Source organism: Geotrypetes seraphini, chromosome 10 (genome assembly GCF_902459505.1).
Source record: "Geotrypetes seraphini chromosome 10, aGeoSer1.1, whole genome shotgun sequence".
NCBI lineage: Eukaryota > Metazoa > Chordata > Amphibia > Gymnophiona > Dermophiidae > Geotrypetes > Geotrypetes seraphini.
In genome coordinates this window covers 29,953,719-29,979,964 of record NC_047093.1, presented here as the reverse complement: position 1 = coordinate 29,979,964, position 26,246 = coordinate 29,953,719, and the positions used below count along the sequence as shown (strand labels likewise).

At 42.3% G+C, this 26,246-nt stretch overlaps 1 protein-coding gene and 1 long non-coding RNA gene across 4 annotated transcripts in view; one reads left to right on the top strand and one right to left on the bottom strand.

Moving 5' to 3' along the window:
* RECQL5 (RecQ like helicase 5) overlaps positions 1–26,246 on the top strand; it is a 104,247-nt gene that overhangs the window by 4,035 nt on the left and 73,966 nt on the right. For 2 of the 3 annotated variants that reach the window (XM_033962478.1, XM_033962479.1), the window contains 5 exons: positions 1,192–1,710; positions 4,986–5,091; positions 8,547–8,658; positions 10,381–10,543; positions 12,844–12,926. In XM_033962478.1, the coding sequence (XP_033818369.1) occupies positions 1,192–1,710; positions 4,986–5,091; positions 8,547–8,658; positions 10,381–10,543; positions 12,844–12,926 (983 nt within the window). Of the gene's footprint in view, positions 1–1,191; positions 1,711–4,985; positions 5,092–8,546; positions 8,659–10,380; positions 10,544–12,843; positions 12,927–16,369; positions 16,697–26,246 lie in introns of those variants that run through there. The other variant, XM_033962480.1, reaches the window with a different exon arrangement.
* On the bottom strand, positions 16,640–22,466 carry LOC117368723. Its single transcript, XR_004540976.1, has 2 exons — positions 22,170–22,466; positions 16,640–16,755 (listed from the first exon to the last, which is right to left on the bottom strand). It is a non-coding gene; the product is annotated as an uncharacterized LOC117368723 (long non-coding RNA).

Sequence of the window (26,246 nt, the reverse complement as noted above, 5' to 3'; positions counted from 1 at the left end):
TCTGCTAGGTTCACTTAAATATACCTAATACATGACAATATTTTACTGCCTGCATATAATTGGTCAAGAATACTTGATACCATATAAGGCGCTTGCATGCATATTGGGGGAGTGTCTTTCCCCTTCACACAAGAATTCCTAAAAGTTACATTTTAATACTTGCTTATCTAATAAAGAAAGATACAGAAGAAACCAAGAAAAAGTATTACAGTATACTTACAGAGGAAAAATTATCCATACACACAGCTTTAAATCATTTCTCCTTAACAGTCAAACTGCTGCTCCTATGTTACTGAGTCACTTAAGAGCATGCACTGAAAATCCTATGTCTCAGTGAAAGAGAAGGGGAGTGGCCAATCCACTCCCACAAAACCTACATTTTCCTATATGAATCCTCCAGTACAATTTTTAGAGGTAATTATATTTCAATCTGAACCCTTGAATATGAAAATTCCTACATTAATAGTTTACTAAATTTTAATTCTTCATATATGCATTTTGTATATCCGATTAGAATTTCTAACTTTACCCTGCAAAAAAGGAGAGGGAACCCCCTCCCCTGGAATGTAATCTCTGAAGAAAAGTCCATCTCTATAGAAACCAGGTCAAAAGCCAAACCTTATCTGCCACAGGTCTTTGGAGACCAGACTGGGCACACATTGAAACAATGGAACTTCATAAAACTAAGCTACAGCCTGGGTGTATCTGCTCTGGTCTTCAACAGAGCTTATATATTAATTCTAGTGACCTGAGAGAAGGCCTACTCCTGTTTCCAGTGACCTCAGCACAAAACACATATTTAGGTCAATATAGTATCCCATATTTGTCTTATCTGGTTTGTGTTCTGGCTTATCCAATTGTAATTTTATATAGCCATTCATAAACCCTTCTCCTATGCCCTTGGATTAGGTCCTTATCTTATAAATTAAACCCTGACTAGTAAATCCGGAGCAATGGGAGGAAAATATAATGGCTATTTTATTTTTCATGCTTGCCCATTCCACCACATTTCTGTCCATTTTTAATAGGCTCCCACGCCCTGGTTCAAAAGGGCCACATTAGTACACAGAGCACTGGGGATTTGTGTTTTTTTAAAATTTTATTTTTAGTGAAACTAGCACCTCGGAGACCTTTATTTGAAATCCTTGTGTTTGGCTCTCTTTTTTATTTTTTATTTTTTTTAAATCACAGGACCAAGTGGACCATCTTTTAGTCCTGAAGATTAAAGTTTGCTCTCTGAACTCCAAGCTCACCATCCAAGAGCGCAAGAAAATCCTGATAGATCTGCAAAGCGAGAAGCCACAAATCAAACTCCTGTATATCACACCAGAGATGGCTGCTTCTGTTTCCTTCCAGCCCACCCTCAACTCTCTACTGAACCGAAACCTCCTGTCCTACCTGATCATAGATGAGGCTCATTGTGTTTCCCAGTGGGGTCATGACTTTCGACCCGATTACCTACGATTAGGGTCTCTGCGGTCCCACATTCCTCAAACCCCATGCATTGCACTCACTGCCACAGCTACCAAGCAGGTGCAGGATGACATCATTGACTCTTTGAAGCTAAAGCAGCCTGTTGCCATGTTTAAGACTTCCTGCTTCAGGTCCAACCTCTTCTATGATGTTCAGTTTAAAGAGCTACTGACTGATCCCTATGGCAACCTTAATGATTTTTGTCTAAAGGCATTGGGTGAGAAGAATTCCACAGGGGTAAGAGTATGCTTCAGGAAAGGATCTGCCTTTTGTAATGCTTATGTCCCTTCCAGACACTCTCTCTAATGCAGGGGTGTCAAACTCAATCACATAAGGGGCCTAAATCTAATACATAGGCTAAGTCGCGGGCCAAATTTTTTATTAAGATACTTAGGGGTCCTTTTATTAAGGTACGCTAACCGATTTACGTGCGCTAAATGCACATCTTAATAAAAGGACCCCTTAGTAGAAGTATAGGACTACAACCTCTCCAACCCCATGCCGGCTCTGTGATGTAGAATCTAAATGATGGATTAGGTGCATTAATTAGCAGTCAGGAGTACAGTTTGTCCCAGCATTCTTCTAAAAGTATACAGATTTGAGAAATATTCTAGCTGACTTGTCAATACAGAAAGCCAAGAGAGGAGTTATGAGGGTAAAGAAGTAATAAAAGGGAGAGTTTCGAAGGGATCCTTCATCTTTTACCTCCTTTCTGCCAAAATACTGTAATTATGTAGGATGCAGAGCTCCTTATTTGATAGGATCCCAGTTGCTGACTTAGGCCAAAGTCATGCAACCATCAGGTGCAGCACAGCTCTGCCAATTTGAAAAGGAGCTGCATCGAAATCGGAGCCCTGCCGCCGCCACCGCCGCACGTTCCCTCTGCCGTGGCCCCGTACATCAGAGGAGGGGTGGGACCATGGCAGAGGGAATGTTCTGTGGCGGTGGCAGGGCTCTGATTTCAACGCGGCTCTTCACATTGGCAGAGCTGCACTGCATCTGATGGCTGCGCCTTTGGCCTAAGTCAGTATCTGGGATCATCAAATTACAGTATCATAATTACTGTATTTTGGCAGAAAGGAGGTAAAAGATGAAGGATCCCTTTAAAACTCTCCCTTTTATTACTTCTTTACCCTCATAACTCCTCTCTTGGCTTTCTATGTTGACAAGCTAGCTAGAATATTTCTCAAATCTGTATACTTTTAGAAGAATGCCGGGACAAACTGTACCCCTGACTTCTAATTAATGCACCTAATCCATCGTTTAGACCAGACATGGGCAAACTATGGCCCATGGGCCATATCCGGCCCGTTTAGTATTTTAATCCGGCCCATGACATCAGAGGCGGCCGTAGTTTGCCCATGTTTTCCTTAGCCCTTTCTCTTACCATCATCCTGTGCGGAAGACCTGTTCGCGGCAGTTTGTGTGACTGAGAGGTAGCGCATGCGAGCTAAGGAGTTCCGAGTCCTGCGTTCGTATGTGTGCGAGAGAGAGAAGAGCGACTGCGTAGCTGAGACAGCAGAATCGTTCGCCCCTCCGGCAAACCTCAACGTTTTAGGCTTCGCACGCATGCTCTTTCAGCCGCGGTTAGACATGCGCATGGGCGGTGGTAGAGAAGGGAGGAGGAGGAAGAAGAAGAGGAGCCGGGACATCAGCCCAGCATGGTGCGGGAAACCAGGCACCTCTGGTTGGGCAACTTACCTGAGAAGGTGCAGGAGGAAAAAAATCATTGAGTATTTTAAATGGTGAGTGGCCCTGCGTGCTCCCCTGAGGGGGCGTATCTTTTTCACGAGGGGAGGGGGGTTGAAGAAGGGAATAATGAATCTAATCAAAAACAATAATATTAATCATTTTTAAAAAATCCCGAATTCTTTGCCCGCAGCGCTTTTTAGCCTTTCAGTGACAGTGTCAAAATGATTTTCTGATGAGTTATTGAGCTTCCCAGTATCAGCCTGGATATGCTCTCTCTTTGGTAACTTTCCTAGTTTTCTTGCTCTTTGCGACTCTGGACAGCGCTGCGTGCGTCTGGTAGCACTATAGAAATAATTAATAGTAGTAGTAGTAGTATGGCTGAATTAGAAGGAACTCTCATTCCATTTACATCAGTCTTGGGAAAAGACGTAGTTAAATTCTTGGTTGCTTTTCTCCTTGTTCCATTTATGCTTTCTTTCTCAGGTACATGTACCTTGAGTAAGATATCTGGCTTAGTACCTTTACCCATCCTCTAAAATTCCTCTTTCAGTCCAACCAGAGGAAATTTTGTTGGGATAGATACCTGAATATCCCCAGCTTGTTCATTGGCTGCTGCAGTGACCAGATCACTCACACTACTTGTAATTTTACTTCCGGGTGTAATGGATAGTTTTTTGAGAGCAGTTGGTATGGGTTGGTATGGCGGGGAGCGAGAGGGAAAGGCTCGCAGAAATGACAGTATCATAGCAACTCCTCGCGCACCATGGGCCGCCCCCACCCTGGGTCGCCCGACCCCTCTGTCAAATTTAAGAACCCATTGTGGCCCACCAGTCAAAAAGTTTGTCCACCCCTGGTTTAGACTACATCACAGAGCTGGCGTGGAGTTGGAAAGGTTGTAACCCTATACTTCTACTAATACTAAGAGGTCCTTTTATTAAGGTGTGAATTTAGCATGTGCTAAATTGGTTAGCGTATCTTAATAAAAGGACCCCTAAGTATCTTAATAAAAAATTTGGCCCCTTATGTGATTTGAGTGTGACACCCCTGACGTATTGTATAACCTTGGCCATGAACAAGAGTCGGGTACAGATAACTATGCCTGGATTAGACATGTGGGAAAACCTGAGTAAGAAAATGGGGTTGTAAGGAATTTTTAAACTTTTGAGTAGAGAATGGACATGGGGACAAATTTTTCCCTGTCCCTGTGGGAACTCATTTTCCAATTCCAGCGAGGTCTTTTCCTGTCCCTACCCCATTCCTGCAAGCTCCGTCCTCGTCTGCACAAACCTCAAGCACTTTAAAATCATAAGTGTTTGAGGCTTGTGTGGTTAAGGCAGAGCTTACAGGAATGGGGCAGGGACAGCGGCAGTGACAAAAACCGGGGGGACAGGACAAGGAAATTGAGTTCCTTTGGGGAAAGGGAAAAATTTGTCCCATTCTTTACTTCTGAGTAGAGTGCTCGGAGCTAAAAGATAGTGGAAAGTTGTTCCAGAGCGTTTGAGTGATGACGCTGAAGCAGAAGCCTCTAATACAATCGAGTAAGATATGTCAGTGTGTAGGCATAACCAGAAGTCATTGGTGGGGAGAGCACAGGGCTTGCTGAAAGATATAAGGGATAAGAGGAAGATAAGAGTAGAAAATCTGGTGGACCATAATCAAGTACATAAAGGGGATCTGCTATACTACTGGGAGCGAGTGTTCAGTGATAGAGAAGGGAAACAAGATCCCTATAAAGCTGTGTCAACCTTGAGATGTTGCAAGCAATTTAGTGTCAGTTGTAACTAACCGGTTATAATTAATTATGCTTGCTTTTGTTAAAGGGGTACACTGGCTGTGGCATCGTATATTGTAGGACCAGGGATGCCTGTGAGGAAGTTGCTTTTCAGCTATCCTTTAGAGGACTCAAAGCCAAGGCCTACCATGCAGGTACGATGAGCCACAAAATTTAGGGCACTAGACAGCAGCGCAGTGTCTTCCAGAGAGAAAAGTCACTGTCTAAACAAAAACATTATCATCTTGCATCTGAGACTGACAAAAATTTTTAAAAATTGCCAAAATTAATCAGACCCAAAGTCCTTCTGTCTAGTATTTTGTCTCTGACAGTGTGCAGTGCTTAGAGAAAGTGGATACGGAGTAACTATACTGACCCCCTCTTTTAATAAGGCACGCTAGCCATTTTAGCACATGCTAAATGCTAACACGTCCATTATAGTCGATTAATCTGATCTTCAATTTATATACCGGATTATTTCCCTAAGCTCGATTCGGTTTACAGTTCATTAAAAAGAAGAATAACATACCAAAAGGCTGTATAGAAGAGATACTATTAGTGTATGGACGCGTTAGCATTTAGCGTGCACTAAAAAGGCTAGCACGCCTTAGTAAAAGGACTCCCGAGTGTTGTCCATCCCATGTGGCATTCTTTCAGTTTCTAGCAGTCCCTAAATTTTTTATTTTTATTTTTTTATGTTTAATAATTTTTATTGAGTTTTAAAAATAAAATATACATAACAAAAATCTTACAAAGAATATTATCTCAACTCAATTAATACATTGTAGACAAATAATAAAAAAAAATCAACAACCAATTATTATCACAATACAGACACAATAAATTATCTCCCAACACTCCCTCCTCCCTTCCATCCCTGATTTAAGGATGCACTGAAATTAAGATAATATCTGATCATTATGTAAATAGCCTATGATTGCCCACTCTTTTGTACACCTATCTAGTTTTTTTTAATCATACTATACTATTTGCATTTGTATTTATTCAATTTTCTATACCGTTCTCCCGGGAGAGCTCAGAACGGTTTTACATGAATTTATTCAGGTACTCAAGCATTTTAACCTGTCTGTCCCGACGGGCTCACACTCTATCTAATGTATCTGGGGCAATGGGGGATTAAGTGTCTTGCCCAGGGTCACAAGGAGCAGCGTGGGTTTGAATCCAGGGTGCTGAGGCTGCAACTTTAACCACTGCGCCACACTCTACCTTCATAAAGCTATCTGCTCAGTGTATAAATGCTGTAGGATATAGGGCAGGGGTGGCAAAGTCCCTCCTTGAGGGCCACAATCCAATCGGATTTTCAGGATTTCCCCAATGAATATGCATGAGATCTATTAGCATCCAATGACAGCAGTGTATGCAAATAGATCTGATGCATATTCATTGGGGAAATCCTGAAAACCTGACTGGATTGCGGCCCTCGAGGAGGGACTTTGACACCCCTGATATAGGGAGATTCTTCTATTTCCTACCACAGAATCTGACCTTTTTTAAATGATGATGTTTTATTACCTGCTGAGCTTTCCTGAGTAGTTTTTTCCCAGTTTAGTTATTTTTTGTTGGAGGTTCTCTCAAAGCACCAGGACTGTCTTCTCTAAATCTCCCCTGTAAAGCTCAATGACACTGTTGCTGACTTACATGGATATCATCATGAAGCTCTTCTGTATAGCCTCCATCTCTGTCCCTTTTCCAAAATAACTTACTCTATATAAGCCAACATGTCTTTTGATCTCTTTGGATGTGGTCCTATCCATCTGTTCCAAGGAACAGACTCATGAACTTTTATCCCTTAATTATCATGCATGCATATAGGGGGCAGTTCTAGAACTTTGAACCTTCCATCTAGGTGCCCCAAGGCTGTGCGGTAAGAGCCTATGACAGAATCTAGGCATTTAGGTTCCATTATAGAATACTAGTGTAACCTGGTATTCTATCGAACACATGTGCGCCAGCTATTATGCCAGCCATGGAGCTGGTGTAAGTGTGGGCATCTAAATGCGCCTATGCTCTGCCCCTGCATGTGCCCCTCTTGCCAGCATGCACTCTGTAAATTAACCCTTTATTTGGCAGATAGTGAAACGGCTGCTTTATGTAACTTGGTGTTGAACAAGAGCAACGGTGCTAAGTAACAGGCATTTGGAGATGCAGATTAGAGAATGATATGGGATGAATTTTTCCCTGTCCCCGCGGGAACTCATTTTTCCGTCCCGGCGAGTTCTTTTCCTGTCCCTGCCCCATTCCTGCAAGCTCTGTCCTCATCTGCACAAGCTTTAAACACTTTAAAATCATAAGTGTTCAAAGCTTGTGCGGTTAAGGAAGAGCTTACAGAAATGAGACAGCAACAAAACTTGCAGAGGCGGGATGGGGAAATTGAGTTCCTACGGGGACAAATTTGTCCCCGAGTCATTCTCTAATGCAGATCTCCCATAAGTGCCATAGAAAACACATGTTGCTTTTGAGCAACAATGCTAAATAAAAGGTTAAATGGGTATTTGCAGAATCATGCTTAGACAGAATATTAGCATTCAAGCATAAACGTGCACACACATTCAAATATGTCATTATTTTAATCATTACCATACCAACTCTTGTATCCCACAAGTGTCAGCTAGGAATCATTGCGGCTTCACAATATCAGAATTGCTACAGAGTCATAGATATATAGAAATTGCATGGAAGATATCATGCAGAGACTGCACGGGAATGGGTCAATAATGCATTGAGGAAAAAAGTGTATATTATCAGGTACTCAAGCAAAACACACAAACTTGATACAATACCCCCCTCCCAAAAAAAAAGCCTTTCAAGCCATCGCTATATGCAAAATTCTAGTGACCTTCAGAGGCATTTGGAGATTATAAGACAAGCAGTTGGAATATTGATGTTTTGTAGGAAATTCAACATAAAATTTGTTCTGATCTTATGAAGAGTATGCCATTCCCATTGCTGTAGACTGAGGAAAATTGATTTGGTGGCACCACCCCAATTTTGTCTTCAGCTTTAGTAGAAAATATGCAGCTAATCCAATAGATGACTTTTTTTTTAAAGGATTTGGGTAGCCAGAGCACAGGTTGCATTGTCTGAATTGTTTATTCAGCAGGGGAGGGGAGGGCATGAAGAAGAAGAAACATTGTACAGGTACATCTCTGCAGGAGAATACACATCATTCCAATGTTTTATTAGATAAATGTTTTTTTTTTCACTTTACTGTTAGGGCTCCTTTTACGAAGGTGCGCTAGCGTTTTTAGCGCAAGCACCAGATTAGCGCTAGCCGAAAAACTACCACCTGCTCAAGAGGAGGCGGTAGCAGCTAGCGCGCGCTATTCCGCGCTTTAAGGCCCTAACATGCCAGGCCCTAACATGCCTTCGTAAAAGCAGCCCTTAGTCTCCAAAATACAGTACATCTCTGATTCCGTGAGCATTGCAAAACAGTGATGAATGCAACCCATTCCTTTTAAGAACTAGCCACGTATGGAAATACACCTTTAGATGTATTTATAATATATTGAGATATCTGGCTGAAAAAGGAAGGTGGGAGCAGGCCTGAGGATTTCATTTTATAGTACAAATTATATTTTACCTTCCTCAGGGCTAAAGACAGCAGACAGAACGACAATCCAGAATGAGTGGATGGAGGAGGTTGTCCCTGTTATTGTGGCCACCATTAGTTTTGGGATGGGAGTTGATAAAGCCAATGTAAGGTATGTGATTTGCTCAAACTCTTTTTGAAGTCCTTGTATGACTTTTTGATGACTGTAGATTCCTGTGCCTATAACTCTTCCCTTCATATGTACTGAGGAGTTGATTAAAAATTTGTTGTCATGGTATCTATCTATCTCTCTCTCTCTCTCTCTCTATATATATATATATATATATATATTTTTAGATAATCAAGGTTTTATAAATAAATATGAGGTCTAATACAACATAAAACAGTAGATACAGCTTATGATAGTTTCCATAAAGTGCATCTCAGAAGCAGCAGGCGTTCTCATTAAAGGATGCAGATAATACTGGATAATAAAACCAAGCTGTGATTTTTGTAACAGGGCTCCTATGTAAGAACAAACCTGTTTTTTAAAGGCTTGCATGAACACTTCAATAATCTTAAAAGTTTTGGCTCAAGATATGCCCACCTTCTGATTGGTTCATTTTAAAATTGATGCGAGGGAGTATATTGGAAGTATTTTATAAAGGCAACAAATGCCCAGAGTTACACATACTTTTAAGGCAGATGTGGTTTTCTGCGTGTATTTTATAATCTACACTTTTACCTTGCAACTCTGCCTTTGTTCTTCTGCCATTCCCTATCAGGTCTAGATAATGAAAGCAGTCTTCCATAGTACATGTACTTTTTAGCTGAGTGCAAGGAGGCATGTCTAGAGGTCGGGAAAGGAAAATGGTGTACATGACAGTTTCACAATTACGTGTTTTGTTTTCTCCCTCTAGGTTGCTCACACACAAACAAAAATGTGCAGTTGCTTTTAAATTATAAACGGTGTTCTGTTTCTCAAAGAAAAACTACCTGCATTGCTTCTCTTAGAAAATTAGCATAAAGTATGTTCACCAAAAGCTCCTTGTATCAGAGCCATAGCCAGCTCTCCAATTTTGTGAGCACTTGGGTGGACTGGGGGGGGGTAAACACATTCCCCATCCCCCACATGCTTGCCTGCTAAAGATACCTTTGCTGACAGGGATTCCAGAACTCTGCCAGCCAGTTCCTGAGGTGCTCCCAACCTCTTTGTGTTGCTTCTTTAATGTAGAAGTCGGCCGCTGCTGGGACTCCTCACACGTAGAAATTCCAGCGGTGGCTGGAAGCATGCTGCCGACTTCTACATTAATGATGCAGTGCAGAAGGAGGGGAGTTCTTTGGGATCTGACTGGTGAGGCTTTGGTAATCCTACCAGCCATTTAAAAGGGTACTGCAGTTATGGGGGGGGGGGGCAGGCCCCAAGGCCCCTACTGTCGTTTATACTTTACAGCTACTCATACGGTTTATAAGGTGTTTGATGTATAGTGACTATTTTCAGTGTTTACTTGTGATCCATCCAGCTTATTACATGATGTGCAATATAAATGTTTCAATAATTAATTTGAAAAGAGTGTTACTAATTTCTGTGCAGAATAATATTTTTATTACTGTCTCATATGATAATTTACGAGATTTAATTGGTGTAATGTATTCCTCATATGGAATGGGTTTCGTTGAAAATAGGTTCCATTTGAAATATAGCCATTTATTTTCACATGAAAATAGACAGTGACAGAGTCCAGAAGAAAACTAGCTTTTGCCAGGGGGGGTGGGGTTCCTCATGGCTGGCTGGCTGGCTGGCTGACAGGCTGGCAGGCAGGCAGGCAGGCAGAATACAGTTTAGTAAAGGAGATTTGGTTTCCATTTAGTTTCCATTTACTTCTCTTGGCAGGTTTGTAGCTCATTGGAATATTGCCAAGTCAATGGCTGGGTATTACCAAGAGTCAGGAAGAGCTGGTAGAGATGGAAAGAACTCCTCTTGCCGACTCTATTACTCCAGGAATGACCGTGATCAAATCAGCTTCTTTATCAAGAGGGATATGGCTAAGCGCCAGGTAAAACTCATGTAACACACCCTGCAACTCTGTAGTTTGTCTTATTTACCTCTGTTTAAAAGTCGGTAGCATTGTGATCATTTGTCTTTTGTTACTGGAGTGAAAGAGTAACCTAATGATTAGAGCAACAGGGGGAGAACCAGAGAAGCCTCCTGCTGCTAGTGTCTGTGCTCTTGGGAAAGTCACTTAATCTCCATTGCTCCAGGTATAAACTTAGGGGGCTGTTCTATAAAGTGACACCAAGAGTGCACTACTCTAGAAATCAAAATGTAGTAAAAGTGAGCCAAATATAGGACAACCAAGCCATTGTGACATCACGATGAGGTTGGCTCTTAGGCATAGGTGGAATGAGGCATTATGATGTCACAATACCAGCTCTGGTTATCAGAGGCTGAAACTTTTCACACTATTTACTTATTCAATTTTCTATACTGTTCTCCCAAGTAGAGAATGACATGGGGACAAATTTTTCCCCATCCCCGTGGGAACTCATTTTCCTGTCTCGTCAAGTTCTTTTCTTATTCCTGCAAGCTCTGTCCTCCTCTGCACAAGCCTCAAACACTTTAAAATCATAAATGTTTGAGGCTTGTGTGGTTAAGGCAGAGCTTATAGGAATGTGGCAGGGACAGCGGCAAAACTCACGGGAACGGGGAAGTTGAGTTCCTGCGGGGATGGGGAAAAATTTGTCCCCGTGCCATTCTCTACTATGCACGACTTAATGCATGTCAAAGGCATCATCAAATTGACAGGTGGGCACTTAGGTGCTATCTTACAGAACAGTGTCTAAAATACATAAGTGCCACAGCGCCTGTCTGCAAGACAGGGCATACTCGAGGGCAGGCCATGAGCATGTCTCCCAGTATAGAATAAACTACGTGTAATTTGGTGCCCCTAGGCTCGCCTTTGACATGACATAAGAGGGTGCACCAATGCCAACCTTACACAAGTAAAATCTAATCTAATCTAATCCTTAGGTTTGTATACCGCATCATCTCCACGTTCGTAGAGCTCGACGCGGTTGGCACCTAGTTGCTATTATAGAATTGATTCTAGGCATATAAGGTCTGATTCTCGAAACACACCTCCGAATTGCAGTCGGCAGTAGGTAGCTGGCAGCCAAACGGAATGCATGTTTAAAAAAAAAATTGTTTGAGGAAGGAGCATTTCAATGGAGATGCATAGGGATGCTCAAGCATGCTCAAGGTGAGGCATGGGTGTGGTTTCACTTGGAAGTGGTCTTGGATGTGCTTAAGCATCCTTATGTGTCTCCATAGGTGTAAGACAGATTCCTTAAATCAGTGTCTCTCAAACTTTCTTGAGCCGGGACATACTAAAGGTAGTGGCTACAGCTTGAGGCACCCAGAAGTGTGTGGACGCCGCTGTGATGACATCACGCATGTGTGACATCATCATGTCGATGTCCGCGCATGTGCAGAGGCCCTCCAGGTGGACTCTGAGATGTGCCAGTAGGGGTGCCAGCAGAGAAGAGGCACTGGCGCCAGCTGATTGCCTACAGCAGTGTTTCTGAACTACTTCAAGCTAAGTACCCCCTAAATCTAACAAATATCAACTGAGTACCCCAACCACAGACCTCCCTAGGCCCACCCAAGATCCCATCCCCGTTACTAATTGTAATGTAATTTTTTCCATTCATTATTCATATACACACAATATACACAGCAGATATAAATTTTCAAAACGGACACATTTCAATCACTATATTGAAAATAAAAACATTTTTCCCTACCGGCGATCCCCTGCAGGCTGCTGTAATTAGTTTTAAAGGTGAGACCGGGAGGCCAGGGGGGAAGCCGGAGGACGGTAGAGAGAAGGGGGAAACATGCAGGCCTTCGGCGAATCGGACAGCGCTGGCACTGTACTGTGTAGGGAAGTCAGCTGGCAGGCGCCTCTCTTCCTCCTCAGTGTGCTGCGGCACACTTGGAATCTCAGGAGGCACATAGTTTGAGATACACTGCCTTAAATGTAGGCCTGCAAAATGCTGGCCTACATTTAAGGTGTCAGTTCAGCGATGTAGGATGTGGATGTGTGATTGACATGAGATTGGTGGCTGCCTCTTAAGCGTCCTCTGAGATTGGCATCCTAAAGAGAATTGGGTCCTCAGTATTGGGATTCCTAGACAGAAGCGCCAATTTATAGAATTGTCCTTTTAGATTGTAAGTTCTCTGGGAGCAGGATGATAGCTACTTTAGCTGAATGCAACTCTTTTTGAGCTACAACTAAAAAAGGCATGAGCTAAATCAAAAAAATCCCTTAATGGTTTTTTTTTTTCTTTGCCCTAGGGAAAAAGAGGTTCCCTAAAGACGTATGATAAGGCTTCAATGGTTGGCTTTGAGGTCATGGTCAACTTCTGTGAGCAGCTGGAGTAAGTGGATTTGGGATTTTTTTTCTTTTCATAGTCTTCATGGAAATAATCAGAAAGCACATAATCAAAACAGATTACACTTCTCCCTCCGGATTCGCGGGGGATAGGGGCAGAGCTGGACCGTGAATGGTGAAATACCGTGAATATCTTCTGGTCTGGCTCTGACCCACCCCCGCCTCCCTCCTGCCTTCCCCCCCCGGCATCCCGGCCTTACCTGGTGGTCTAGCGAGCTTTCAAGGTAGGAGCGATCTTCCTATGTTCCTGCCCCGTGTAGATCGCCAATAGGAAATAGCTGCCGTGAGTTCCCGTAGTCTCTTGAGACTACGACGGGAACTCCCCACAGCCATTTCCTATTGGCGATCTACACGGGGCAGGAGTGTAGGAAGATCGCTCCTGCCCCGAAAGCCCGCTAGACCACCAGGTGACGCCGGGGGGAAGGCTAAACTGTGGTTTTTTTTTCTTTTTTTCCCCCTCCTCCAAAAATCGCGAATATGTGAAATTGCGATTGCTGAAACTGCGAATGGGGAGGGAGAAATGTAGTGAGGCTTCCTTTTGGCATTTAAATATTCAGAATGGACAGGTTTTAAGATATATTGACTTATCTAGAACAGAATCTAGTTAATACAGAAGTGTTCTTTCATTTTGCAGTGTGCTGTATTCCTACTGTATTGAGTTTCAGGTGTTTGACAAATATAGTGCTCCTTTTACTAAGCTGCGATAGCGATTTTAGTGCACGCTTAGCGTGCGCAGAATTGTCACACGTGCTAGCCGCTAACGCCAACATTGAGCTGGCGTTAGTTCTAGCCGCATAGTGCGGGTTTAGAGCACACTTAAAAATGCTACCGCAGCTTAGTAAAAGAGGGGGATAGTCAGTTTCTTCAGAGTACTATGACAAATGTGCTTGAAAAACTGAGAAGCTTATGAGCTGAGTGTTTTCCAATCCTTATATGTTGTGGGGTGAAGTTTTATAAAACTTTTTGCATGTACTGTATATACTCAAATATAAACCAATCCAAATATACACCAAGGTAACCTTTTTTTCCCCATCAAAAAGGAGGAAAAAAGGTCGACTCAAATATAAACCGGGGGGGGGGGGAGGGAGGGATATTCAAGTGCACTGCCTTGCACACAGTCCTCCTTTCCTCCCTCCTCCCTCCTTCCTTCCTACGCGAGATCTCAACAGAAACTCACAGCAGGCATTTTTGATTGCATTTCTCACAGGGCAGGAGCATAGGAGATCGCTCCTGCTCTGCTTCACTGCTAGACCACCAGGGCTTTAAAGGTGAGGTCTACAGCAGGGAGGCAGGGTGGTTTAGAGTTGGCTGGGTCAGGATGTAGGAAGGATTGCTCCTGTCCCGGCTCACCACTGGACCACCAGGGCTTCAGGCAGGCCCACGGGAGGCCTGCAGCAGGTCTGGACAGTGGGGAGGGTGCAGACCAGAGGACTCAAATATAAACCGAGACCCCCATTTTTGGGCCATTTTTATGGCCCCCAAATCTCGATTTATATTTGAGTATATACAGAATGTTATGTGCAGAAAAGATCTTTTTATACTGTAAAAATGCACATGGAAAGAACGCACCAGCTTTTGTGTGATCAGTGCACAGACATTCCGAGGGGCATATGTTGGGCAGAGGTGTGATGTGCAAGGATTTTCTACAATTTGCGAATACATTGACGCTTTCTTTAGAGCATGTGTAGATTTGGCTCAAATGTCATGGATCTGATATACCGCTTTTCTGTGGTACAACCAAAGCAGTTTACTATTATATTTATTACACATATTTATTTTATATAAGGTACTTTCTCTATCCATAGTGGGCTCATGATCTTTGTGCTTGTGTGTGCCCCTTGAGCTTGTTTTGGGTGCCTGTTTTATAAAGGCACAGAGGCACCTAGGTTACCTTTATGAAACAGGCTTAAACTAGGCTCCTTTTCTAGCTCTGATATAAGCCTTCTAAAAAATTATACAATTAGCCTTTTATGTGGTGGGATTAGACAAGGATCTTTGTGCAGTCTGATGAGGTCTATATACAGTTCGCATACTTTACTGAAAACAAAAAGGCATATCCTTGTACGAAACTCAGTTTTATTTCCCAGGGCTATGCAGAGTAAGATAGGATTTTAATTTTGTACATTACTAAGTTGTGACATCTGTATTTTTATTTTGTGCTACTGTTTACCTTATGTTTGTATTGAATAGCCAGGACTGACACTTAGTTATGTCAATGGATTAATCTATCATGGCATTACTGCTTTATTTCTTTTGTTGCTTGGTAAGGGTATTTGTTTTGGTATATCCAGATTCATAAGGTATTTAGAGCAGCTTTCTGTCATGAGACAGGTTGCACTATGTGACAGTTCTGATCCACCAGTCAGCCCTGACGCAACAAGTACAGAGAGACTTTGAAGTGATCTCTGGTCAGCATGTTTAGAAATGTATTACAGAAAGCTGCTCTAAATACCTTATGAATAAGGGGTCATAGAAACATAGAACATGGCGGCAGAAAAGGGCCACGGCCCAACTAGTCTGCCCACACTAATGGCCCACCCCTAACTACCGCCATGAAGAGATCAACAGAGATGGGTTGCTGGGCATCTCTGAGGACATGAGAATTAATCCCTTTCCCCAAGTCTTGCTTAATACCTTCATGCACTGACCCCATTGTATAAAATTTATACCCAAGGAAGCATTACAACTGAGGTATAGTAGGAAGGGGAAAATAATTAATATTGAGCTGCACTTTGATTAGGTTAAAAAAAGGTGCCTATCTGTAGCATATGCACCAGGGCTAAAGATTGTGCAAAACCTTTAAAAGAAGACACCGTCCCTGATGCAGTGGTAGGCCATGATGAATATATTTATGGCCCCACTGCAATAGGAGACCACCACTTTTATTTTATTAGTTTCTGTGGTTTTAAGAGGATTAATAACTGTTAAGGGTTAAAATTCCACAAGCCCTGTATTTAATTCAGAAGATTATTAAGACCAGCAGTAGTGGTAAATTGGAAAGCTCGATTGCCTACCCAGCATTCCCTGGCTTAGGAGTGAGGTTCATTATTGCTATGGTATGCACAAAATTAACCCACTTGGGGATATCACCCCCAAGATAATACATTACATATAATCTTAAAGACTCGTGACATAATTTTAATGCTTGGTTGAAACATTTTATAGCTAATGACATGAACAGGTGTTTTATAAGGAGCGTATCTCGCTTCTATTTTCTTGGGACTACTGAGCCTCTTGGTCTTCTGGATCATATATGCTGTCACCATCACCGTTCTTTAATTGAAACTGTATGGTTCAGTTAGTAGTGGTGGTAAAGCACATTTAACCATGTCTATCCAGCAGCTGCTTGGTGACTGGCATGGTTGGATGCTTTGCTGCTAGCAGTATTTTTGGAATGCTAATCACATTTATTGTGTCATCTATTGGCAGAGTTTTGATACAAGTTGTTCCAATGCTTCTTTGTTCTGAAAGATTTAAAAAAAAAAAGAAAGAAAGAAAGAAAGAAAGAAAAGTGGAACACTCAAGGAAAAAGATTGCATAAGGAGACTGCAAGATGTTTTCAGGGAGCAGCTTATCCAAGATGTGAAAGTCCCAGTGACCTCTGCCCTTTTGTTTACTGGATACTTGATTTGTGTTTTGGGCTTGCACAGCAGCCAAAGACTGCAGCAAACAAGAGGAGGGTGATGAAGAGGATGCAGAAGGATCCTATCACCACCAGTCCTCCTAGAGCCCAGTAGTCATCCAGGAGCCTGGATTTCAAGTCCTCCAGAACCAGGGAAGCAGATTGGATGGGGGGCGGCATGCTGGAACCCATACTGGAAAAGAGAAACACATGCAAGTAACCTTTTCAGGAAGACGTGATTCATTCTGTAGATATGGATAACAACAAAATTCAATTCACTTCACCACATCCTCATCCCCAAAGCCTCAAGAGAAATGTAGCAGAAATCCCTAAAATTGATGGTGGCTGGTGTTTCAAAAATCACCTTTCCCATAATTTAATACAGCCTTATAAGGGATCCAGAATGGAAATCTTTAAGAACTCATATTTTAAGGGAAAAATATGAATGTATGTAGTGGATCTGTTCTATCTAAAGAAAATATAGTTTTCTATTTCTATTTTTCTATGTAAATTAGAGAATGACACGGTGAAAAAATTGGTCCCCGTCACCGCCCCGTCCCCGTCTCACCATCCTCTGCACCGCCCCGTCACCGCCATTCTCTTCACCGCCCCGTCACCGCCACTGCCACCCCATTCACCGCCCCGTCACCGCCACTGCAACCCCATTCACCGCCCCGTCACCGTCACCGCTGCATACATAAAAGCCTCAAACGGGTACGATTTTATATACTTTTCTTTATTTACGTATAAAGGAAACATTCTTTAAAACTTTAAAACTTAGTTAAATATTAGTTAATAACTATACAAAAACAAAACACGCAGAGAAAAAATTAATTAATATAAATTCTCAAAACTGACACATTTTGATCACTAAATTTAAAATAGTTATTTTCATACAATTTTTCAATCACTAATCTTCCACCACCCCTGGGGCTAGCAATGCAAAAACAAACACGACATGTACTTTAAATGCTTACAATGTTAGCCTACATAGTAAGTAGACGCGGCCGCTGTACCTAATCGCGGAAAAAGATCTCCCTGCCGTGATTAGCATAGTGACCGCGGCTACGGCTGCAAGTCTCCCCTCCCCCCAGTGATCACGGCAGGAGGGCACCCAACCCCTCCTGTAGACCCCCCCCAACGGCCCTCCCGACAATCGCAGCAGAAGGGTACCCAACCCCTCCTGCCGGTCCTCCCAATGGCCTCCCCTAAGATCGCCGGCAGGAGGGTACCCAACCCCTCCTGCTGGACCCCCCCCCCAACGAACCCTTCCACCCCGGAACCCCCTTAGTCTTACTTTCCAAGTTGGACCGGACGGCTCCTCACACGTATGGCCAGCAGGCTTGTCTCCGTCCAAATGAGGCGGGCCCGCCCCTACCCTGCCCAACCCACAGGATCCTAGGGCCTGATTGGTCTAGGCACCTAAAGCCACTCCCGCTATAGGAGGGGCCTTAGGTGCTTGGGCCAATCAGGCCCTAGGATCCTGTGGGTTAGGCAGGGGAGGGGAGGGGCGGGCCCGCCTCATTTGGACGGAGGCAGGCCTGCTGGCCAGACGAGCGAGGAGCTGTCCGGTCCAACTTGGAAAGTAAGACTAAGGGTGGTGTTTCGGGATGGCGGGGTTTGTTGGGGGAGGGTCCGGCAGGAGGGGTTGGGCACCCTCCTATTGGCGATATAGGGGGCCGTTGGGGGTGCCGGCAGGAGGGGTTGGGCACCCTCCTACCAGTGATCATAGGGGGGCTGTTGGGGAGCTGGCAGGAGGGGTTGGATATCCTCCTGCTGCGATCGTCGGGGGGGCTGTTGGGGTAGGCAGGAGGGGATGGGTACCCTCCTGCCGCGATCGTTGGGGAGGGCTGGTTCTGTCGGCATGAAGGGCTGAGCACCTTCCTGCCGGCGATCGTCGGGGGGGGGGGCGGGTTCTATTGGCAGGAAGGGTTGATCTGACAAATGAGGAGCACGGTGAAACACAGGTAAATAGCGGTTCCTAGAAGGGGGTACATTGGCCTGCGGGGACAAATCTTTTCACCGTTTTTGCGGGCGGTGAAAACTTTTGTCCCCGTGTCTGCGGCGATTTGGCTTTGGAGTCTCCATAACCCGCAGCCAAACCGCAGCCACGCCGCAGCTGCCTGCGGGGATCGCTCCCCGTGTCATTCTCTACTGCCTATATCCACTCTGGCTTGGCAGTATATCAAGTTTTTAATAAACTGTAAATCTCAAATCCAGCACAAACACAACTTCCAGTTATTTTACGGCATAGTGTGATTTAAATGCCACTGTCCTACATGAGCCCAGTAGAACATATTCTGCACATTCTCATTTTCAATTTGTCTGCCACTCTTAAAGGATCAACACTATTTACTTTAAACTTTATTCCGTTTTAAGACACCACATAACCACTATTTCAATGTTGGTTTTGAAGCAGAAGCAGTGAAGAATGAATTAAACTCAGTTACGCACTACCCCGCCTTGAAAAAGGTTTGCGAAACACGTCGGCATATAAGGGGAGGAGCATATAATAAAGCTAAATACTACTTTTCATGATAAATTGATGTCTTATAGAAAAATATATGTATAGTATATAAAAAAGTAAATAAGAACAATGCCAGATTAACAAATTACTGGAACTTATGAGGATTGGAACCACTTGAAGGTACATCATTCGGTGGTGGTCTGAAGATCCCTCAGTTGTAAACTCATGTTTTGAAACATTGAAATAGTGATTATTAGGACTCTTAAAAGATGCCATCAGTTGTTCTCTCCTTCCCCTGAGAGCATGCATGTTTTGGTTTTTTTTTGCACTGTTTGACTCCAAATCCTATCATCATTTTGTACATGGTATTTTTTGTTCTTTAATTCCATTGTTGTAGAGTTGCTACGAGGGGAAAAAGGGAGGTGGCTGAGCATTGGTAAAGATCAACAAAATTTATATATTTTTTGTATTTATGTACTACTTATAGCCTAAGTCAGGGGTGCCCACACTTTTTGGGCTTGCAAGCTACTATTAAAATGACCAAGTCAAAATGATCTACCAACAATAAAAATTTAAAAAACACAAAGCACACTGTATGCAGAGAAAATGTTAATTATTATTTATATTCAGGGTTTTTTTCAAAGAGGTCAAGGCAGATGACTTTAAAATATGCAATGTCACCTCAGTAACAACTATACAAAAATAGATAAATATACCCCCTCCACTTTCACTAAACCGCGATAGCGGTTTTTAGTGCAGGGAGCTGCGCAGAAAGCCCTGTGCTGCTCCCGACGTTCATATGCTCCCTGCGCTAAAAACTGCTATTGCGGTTTGGTAAAAGGGGGGGCATAGTACAAAATATAGACAGCAGATATAAATTTGGATACATTTTGATCACTAAATTTTAAAATAAGATCATTTTTTCTACCTTTGCACTTCCTTCTTCTGACTGTAAATTCAATATTTCTTTCTTTCTGCCTCCTGCATGCTTCCTCTCCTCCAGGTCTCATTCCATTCCCCAACCAACATCTCCCTCTGTCCCTTCATGAGTCCAACTTTTTCTTCCTCTCTCCCTGCCCCCTCCCCTTTCTTTCTTTGTCTCTCTGCCCCTCTCCTTTCTTTCTCTCTCTCTACCTGCCTCCTCCCCTTTCTTTCTTTCTTTCTTTCTCGCTCTCTCCCTGCCCCTCCCCTTTCTTTTTTCTCTCTCTCCCTGCCCTCTCCCCTTTCTTTCTTTTGCTCTCTCTCTGCCCCCTCCCCTTTCTTTCTCTCTCTCTCTCTGCTCCCCCTTTCTTTCTTTCTTTCTTTCTTTCTTTCTTTCTTTCTTTTTTTCTTTCTTTCTTTCTTTCTTTCTTTTTTTCTTTCTTTCTTTCTTTCTTTCTTTCTTTCTTTCTTTCTTTCTTTCTTTCTTTCTTTCTTTCTTTCTTTCTTTCTTTCTTTCTTTCTTTCTTTCTTTCTTTCTTTCTTTCTTTCTTTCTTTCTTTCTTTCTTTCTTTCTTTCTTTCTTTCTTTCTTTCTTTCTTTCTTTCTTTCTTTCTTTCTTTCTTTTCTTTCTTTCTTTCTCCCTGCCCCCTTCTTTCTTTCTTTCTTTCCTGGCCTGGTGTCGGGAAAGCAGGGAGAACAGAACGCAAAGGCAATGTGAGTCTATCGTGGAGCCCAGGATGTCTTGTAACAGATACAACTAACTTGAATAACATTCTTGCCTCAACTGGGAGCCAATGTAGCTTCCGATAGAATTTAGTTACGTAATCAAATTTTTTAAAAGTTGAAAATCAACCGAATAGCCTTGTTCTAAATGATCTGCAACCTTTTGATATTCTTTTTACTGGAGGCTAGATAAATTCTGTTACAATAATCCAAGGAACTCATAATCAGTGATTGTACCAGTAGTTTAAATGAGGAAGGATCAAAATATGCCCTAATCAATCACAATTCCCATAGCATAAAATAAGTTTCCCTAACTAGTGCATTCATTTGAGCATCGAGTGATAGATTTTGGTCTAAATAAAACCCTAAAATTTTTATAACTGGCATAGTAGAGTATGTAATGCTGTTCAATTTATAGTTTTCTCTGTTATCTTATTGGAAGGTGAGGCCAGGAAGATTTTAGTTTTGTCTGGGCTGAGTTTGAGTTTAAAGTCCTTCATCCAGGAGTCCACTGTCTGGATTATAGAAGAGATAAATTGTAGTGTGTCTGCTGATAAAGATAGGATCAGAATTACAATTGTTATATCGTCCGCATAACTATAGTGTATGATTTTAAAGGAAGCTAATCGTGTTCCTTAAGAAGCTAGGTAGAGATTAAACAATGTTGAAGAAAGAGGTGATCCCTGTGGCACTCCACATGTATTTTTCTATTTAAATGAATAGTTTTCATCTTTATGAACCTGATAGGTATGACTCTCTAGGAAACCTTTAAACCATAGGAAAACATGGCCTGATATTCCTATAGCATCCAGACATCTCAGTAAGGTCTCATGATCATTTGAAAATACATGTGTAGGGCATGTAAAATATTTGCATGGTAAAGAACAGGTGTAAATGTAGATGCATAAATTCTTTAGGATAATTTTCAAAGTGGATGTGTGCACATACTTTTCATTTTGAAAATGTGCTGCTATCCACACAGAAAGAGGTATGCTTAGGGAAATTTATATATGCGCTCTGTTATAAAATGACTGTCCTGGTGACTAGTGAACAGCAAAAGCTTCTAACAAAGTCCACGATTTCACCTAGCTTTTCTTTGTTCATCTTTTGTCTGGTATCACTAATAAGGAATGCATGCAGTGCATTTCATGCTCACAAAGCTCTGCTCAGCTGGAATCCTTACAATGCCCTTCGTTGCCTAATTAATTCTGTCCCGAGACTCCAACACACAAACTACTCTCAGCTGCTGTAACCGAGCAGGGTATTTAAATAAGAATTGCAGTCTGAAGGCAGGCACAATCAGAAGACCCCTCCTTGTACAAGATCGTTCCACTTCCTCAGAAGTGGCTAGACACAGATTCCTGATTATAGTATAGATAACAGGCGACGGCGACCATATTAGCAGTACAGCATAAGTAGTCAAAAACAACAACTGCCAGCTGGTTGAGCCATGTTCCACTAAAAACAGGCAAAGCCAAGAAGGTCTTTCTTATTACCTGATTATACAGTTTTTCCTCTTGGTTCTTTGCTGCTGTTGTTTCCTTGTTTGTCAGAGGAGCCAGGCTTTCTGCAGATTGTTCTCTTTGACTGGTTAAGATAAGGCTGTGTGTTCTTAAAACCAGCCAATGTCTATCTGTGACTTAGTCAATTATTACCTAATAGATAGAAGACAACAACTGCTTTAGAATTGTGGGTCAGAACTATTAGATAAGAGACTGTATTGGGAATGGTGCTTTCTAAAGGCTTGGTTTATTCCCAGTGTGGCGTACTCTGGCCTCATCTTCACCCTACCGTTTCTCCTCTCTCCTTTGTTTAATGCATTTAGTTTTTTTTTTTTTAATATGAAAGCATCACATGACATGATGCGTGAGGAGGAGCACAGAGGAAATTGTGAGGAGATTGACATGAAGAATATGAGGTGCTCATATGATTCATACAAAATCTGAAAACTGGAAAAAAAAAACCCCACCTCAGCTTTTTTCCCCTTTCAGAGCAGTTACTAGCCACTTCCGGAACCTGACTTAGCATTTTGTATTTTAAATCAGTTGGTTATGATAGGCATTTTATGGAGGGACAATTTTGAAACTAATCATAGGCCTTGAAGCAGAATTTCAAAATGAAAATTCTCAAAGCTTGTATTGAAATTTCCCTGCATATATGTATAGTACTATTTGAGGGTATAACCTTTACCCTTTTTTGACCCAAAACAGCTATTGGATTTTCTTTTGGTTAAAGAAGAGATTAGGGTAACTGTATAACCCTCCAATGGGAGTTACTGGAGTGGGCTGAGAAAATGATGTGGGGGAAGCTTCCAGGGAAGTAAATTTGTTTTTCCTTATAGTTTATTTCTATGCATTTTGGATCGTATTTCCGACATATTGTGGTCTGTTTGGAAAGGATGTTTTCCTGATTTTTCTTTATTTCCTTTCGTAATGTTACTGTAATTTCATTATCATGGATGTATTGAAGTGATTGTAAAATTGAAATGTAAAAAAAAAAAAATCCTCAGGCTGATGTGGGAAGGTGGCTACATTATTTATTTATTTATTTATTCAATTTTCTATACCATTCTCCCAGGGGAGGTCAGAACAGTTTACTTGAATTTATTCAGGTTCTCGAGCATTTTTTCCTATCTGTCCCAGCAGGCTCACAATCTGTCTACATTACATTACATTAGTGATTTCTATTCCGCCATTACTTTGCGGTTCAAGGCGGATTACACAAAAGTTGTCAGGTTACAAGAATTGTAACATTACACAAGTATTGTACCTGGGGCAATGGGGGGATTAGGCGACTTGCCCAGAGTCACAAGGAGCAGCGTGGGTTTGAACCCATAACCTCAGGGTGCTGAGGCTGTAGCTTTAACCACTGTGCCACACTCTGGGTGCATTTTTTTTCCTCCCTCAACCTAACCCACCCTTTTATATGCACCAAGGTTAATTAATGGTGTTAGTAGGGGAATTTTCAGACCAGCTTTCATGTGGGCAAACACCTGTATGCTAGCATAAAATATTGAAAACAACCCTAAAGAAGTGCTGAAAGAGGATTTGCTGAGGAGAAAAAACTTTACTGCTGGAAAATTGTATTCCTACTCAGGGAAAAGACAGACTTGGGGTTAAATTGGTAATTCCAGTGTCTGTCCTTTTTTATTTTTATTTTTTTAAAGTTATACTAATTATTTAGCAAAGACAGTTTTGAGAATAGTTTAGCATTTAAAGGGCAGCTACTAAACTGGGCCATGGTCTTCATCATATAACATATCTTTATTCATCATTTGATATACCACTTTTTGATTAAGGGTAGATTTAAAGATCTCAATATGTATACAGTGGTACCTCAGTTTACGAGTGCACCGGTTTGCGAGTGAATTGGCGCCTCAGAAACCGAGCTTGCCTCGATTTGCGAGTGGCGCCCCCTGCGATCCGGCACCCGCGTTCCGGCACCCCCCGCTCATGTCGCAACCCCCCCCCCCCCACGATCTGAAATCCCCCAGACCCACCCGAACACTCTTTTCGCTTCCATTTGGCCACTGGCACCGGCATGTCCTGTGCGTTGGTGCCGGTGCCCGAAGATCTGCCTCCTCTTCTTTGCTGGGCCTTGATTATCTGCACATGCTCAAGGCCTGCAAGTTCACGCTCTCTCCGAGATTCTCAAGGCCCAGCAAAGAAGAGGAGGCAGATCTTCGGTGCCAGTGGCCAGATGGAAGTAAGAAGCCTGTTCGGGTGGGTCTGGAGGATTTCAGATCGCGGTGGGGGGAGGGAGCCGGATCACGCGGTGGGGGCCTTCGGGGGGGCAATGCCGCCTAGAAGTCGTCTGACTATGGCGGTATAGAAAAATAAAGTTATTATTATTATTATGCTCAAGTCTTAGCAACTTGATGAATTACAGATCTAAAAAGAAATCGGTTTTGTGCTAGTCTGGTAAGGTCCTCCAGCGTCATCCCCATGGTTGTTTTCAACATGTCCAGCCATCTGATTATAGTTCGCCCTCTTCGCCTGGTTCCTTTGATCTTCCCAAACATGATATTCTTCTCCAGTGATCTTTCTCTTCTGACGGTATGACCAAAATAAGACAGTCATAACTTCATCATTTGGACTTCAAGTGACATAGCAGGTTTGATCTCTTCCAGAATTAATTTGTTAGTCCTTCTCCAACACCCAAAACTCAAATGAGTCAATCTTCTTTCTGTCTTGTTTCCGTAGTGTCCAACTTTCGCATCCATAATTGACCACTGAGAAAATGAGTGCGTGGATGAGTCTGATCTTCATTTAGTGTGTTATTTCCTTGACTTTGAATACTTTATCAAGAGCCTTCTTTGAAAAGTGACCAAGTGCTATTCTGCAGCGTATTCCTCCCTGCTAGTTGGGAAGATATAATACATACATTTAAACACCTTTGGTGGCATAAATACACTAGAACCAAATCTTAATTGAAAGAAAACTATAGAATGAGAGGATGTAGGATGAAGCTGAGAGGATAGATTTGGAAGTAATCTAAAGAAATACTTCTTTATGAAGATAGTGGTGGAAGAATGGAATGTCCTCCATCTGGAGGTGATGGAGACTTGAAGTCAAGAAAGCATGCGATAAGTATAGAGAAAGGGAGAAGAAGGTACAGTACAGATTAGTATATGGTTTGGATGGGCAGACTTAGATAGGCTACGTCAGTGGTCTCAAACTCAAACCCTTTGCAGGACCACATTTTAAATTTGTAGGTATTTGGAGGGCCTCAGAAAAAATAGTTAATGTCTTATTAAAGAAATGACAATTTTGCAAGGGGTAAAAACTCTTTATAGTTTATAAATCTTTCCTTTTGGCTAAGTCTTAATAATAATATTGTAATTTATAGCTAAATAATAATAATAATAATAACTTTATTTTTGTATACCGAAGAGTTCTAGGCAGTTCACATTAGTTAAACAGAGATTACAAGTGGTTACATATCAAATTGATCATAGAGTTGCAAACAGCAAGGTGAGAGTAGTTACAAGTGGTTGCATATCGAATATATCATAGAGTTGCGAACAGCAAGGAGCGAAGGGGGAGGGGAGTAGATCAGGATGGGGGGAGGAGGAGGGTAGAAAAGGGGCATTAAGGGTCTTGGTCTCGGAATAGGTGAGTTTTGAGTAATTTTCTAAAGTCGAGGTAGTTGTAGGCCTGGAGGACCATTTGGGCTAGCCAAGGGTTTAGTTTGGCAGCTTGGAAGGCGTAGGTTTTGTCAAGTAATTTTTTTGAGTGGCATAGTTTTAGGGAGGGGAAAGCGAAGAGTTGAATTTTTCGGGAGTTCTTATAGTTGTGGTTAAGGGTGAAGTGAGGGGTGATGTAGCTTGGGGATAAACCAAATATTGTTTTGTAGCAAAAACAGGCGAATTTGAATATGATTCTGGATTCTAGTGGGAGCCAGTGGAGTTTGTGGTAGAAAGGGGTGATATGGTCCCATTTTTTCAGGTCAAATTTGAGGCGGACAGCGGTGTTCTGGATCATCTTTAGTCTCCTGATTGTTTTCTTTGTGGAGCTCAAGTAGATGATGTTGCAGTAGTCCAGTATGCTGAGGATGGAGGATTGTACTAAGAG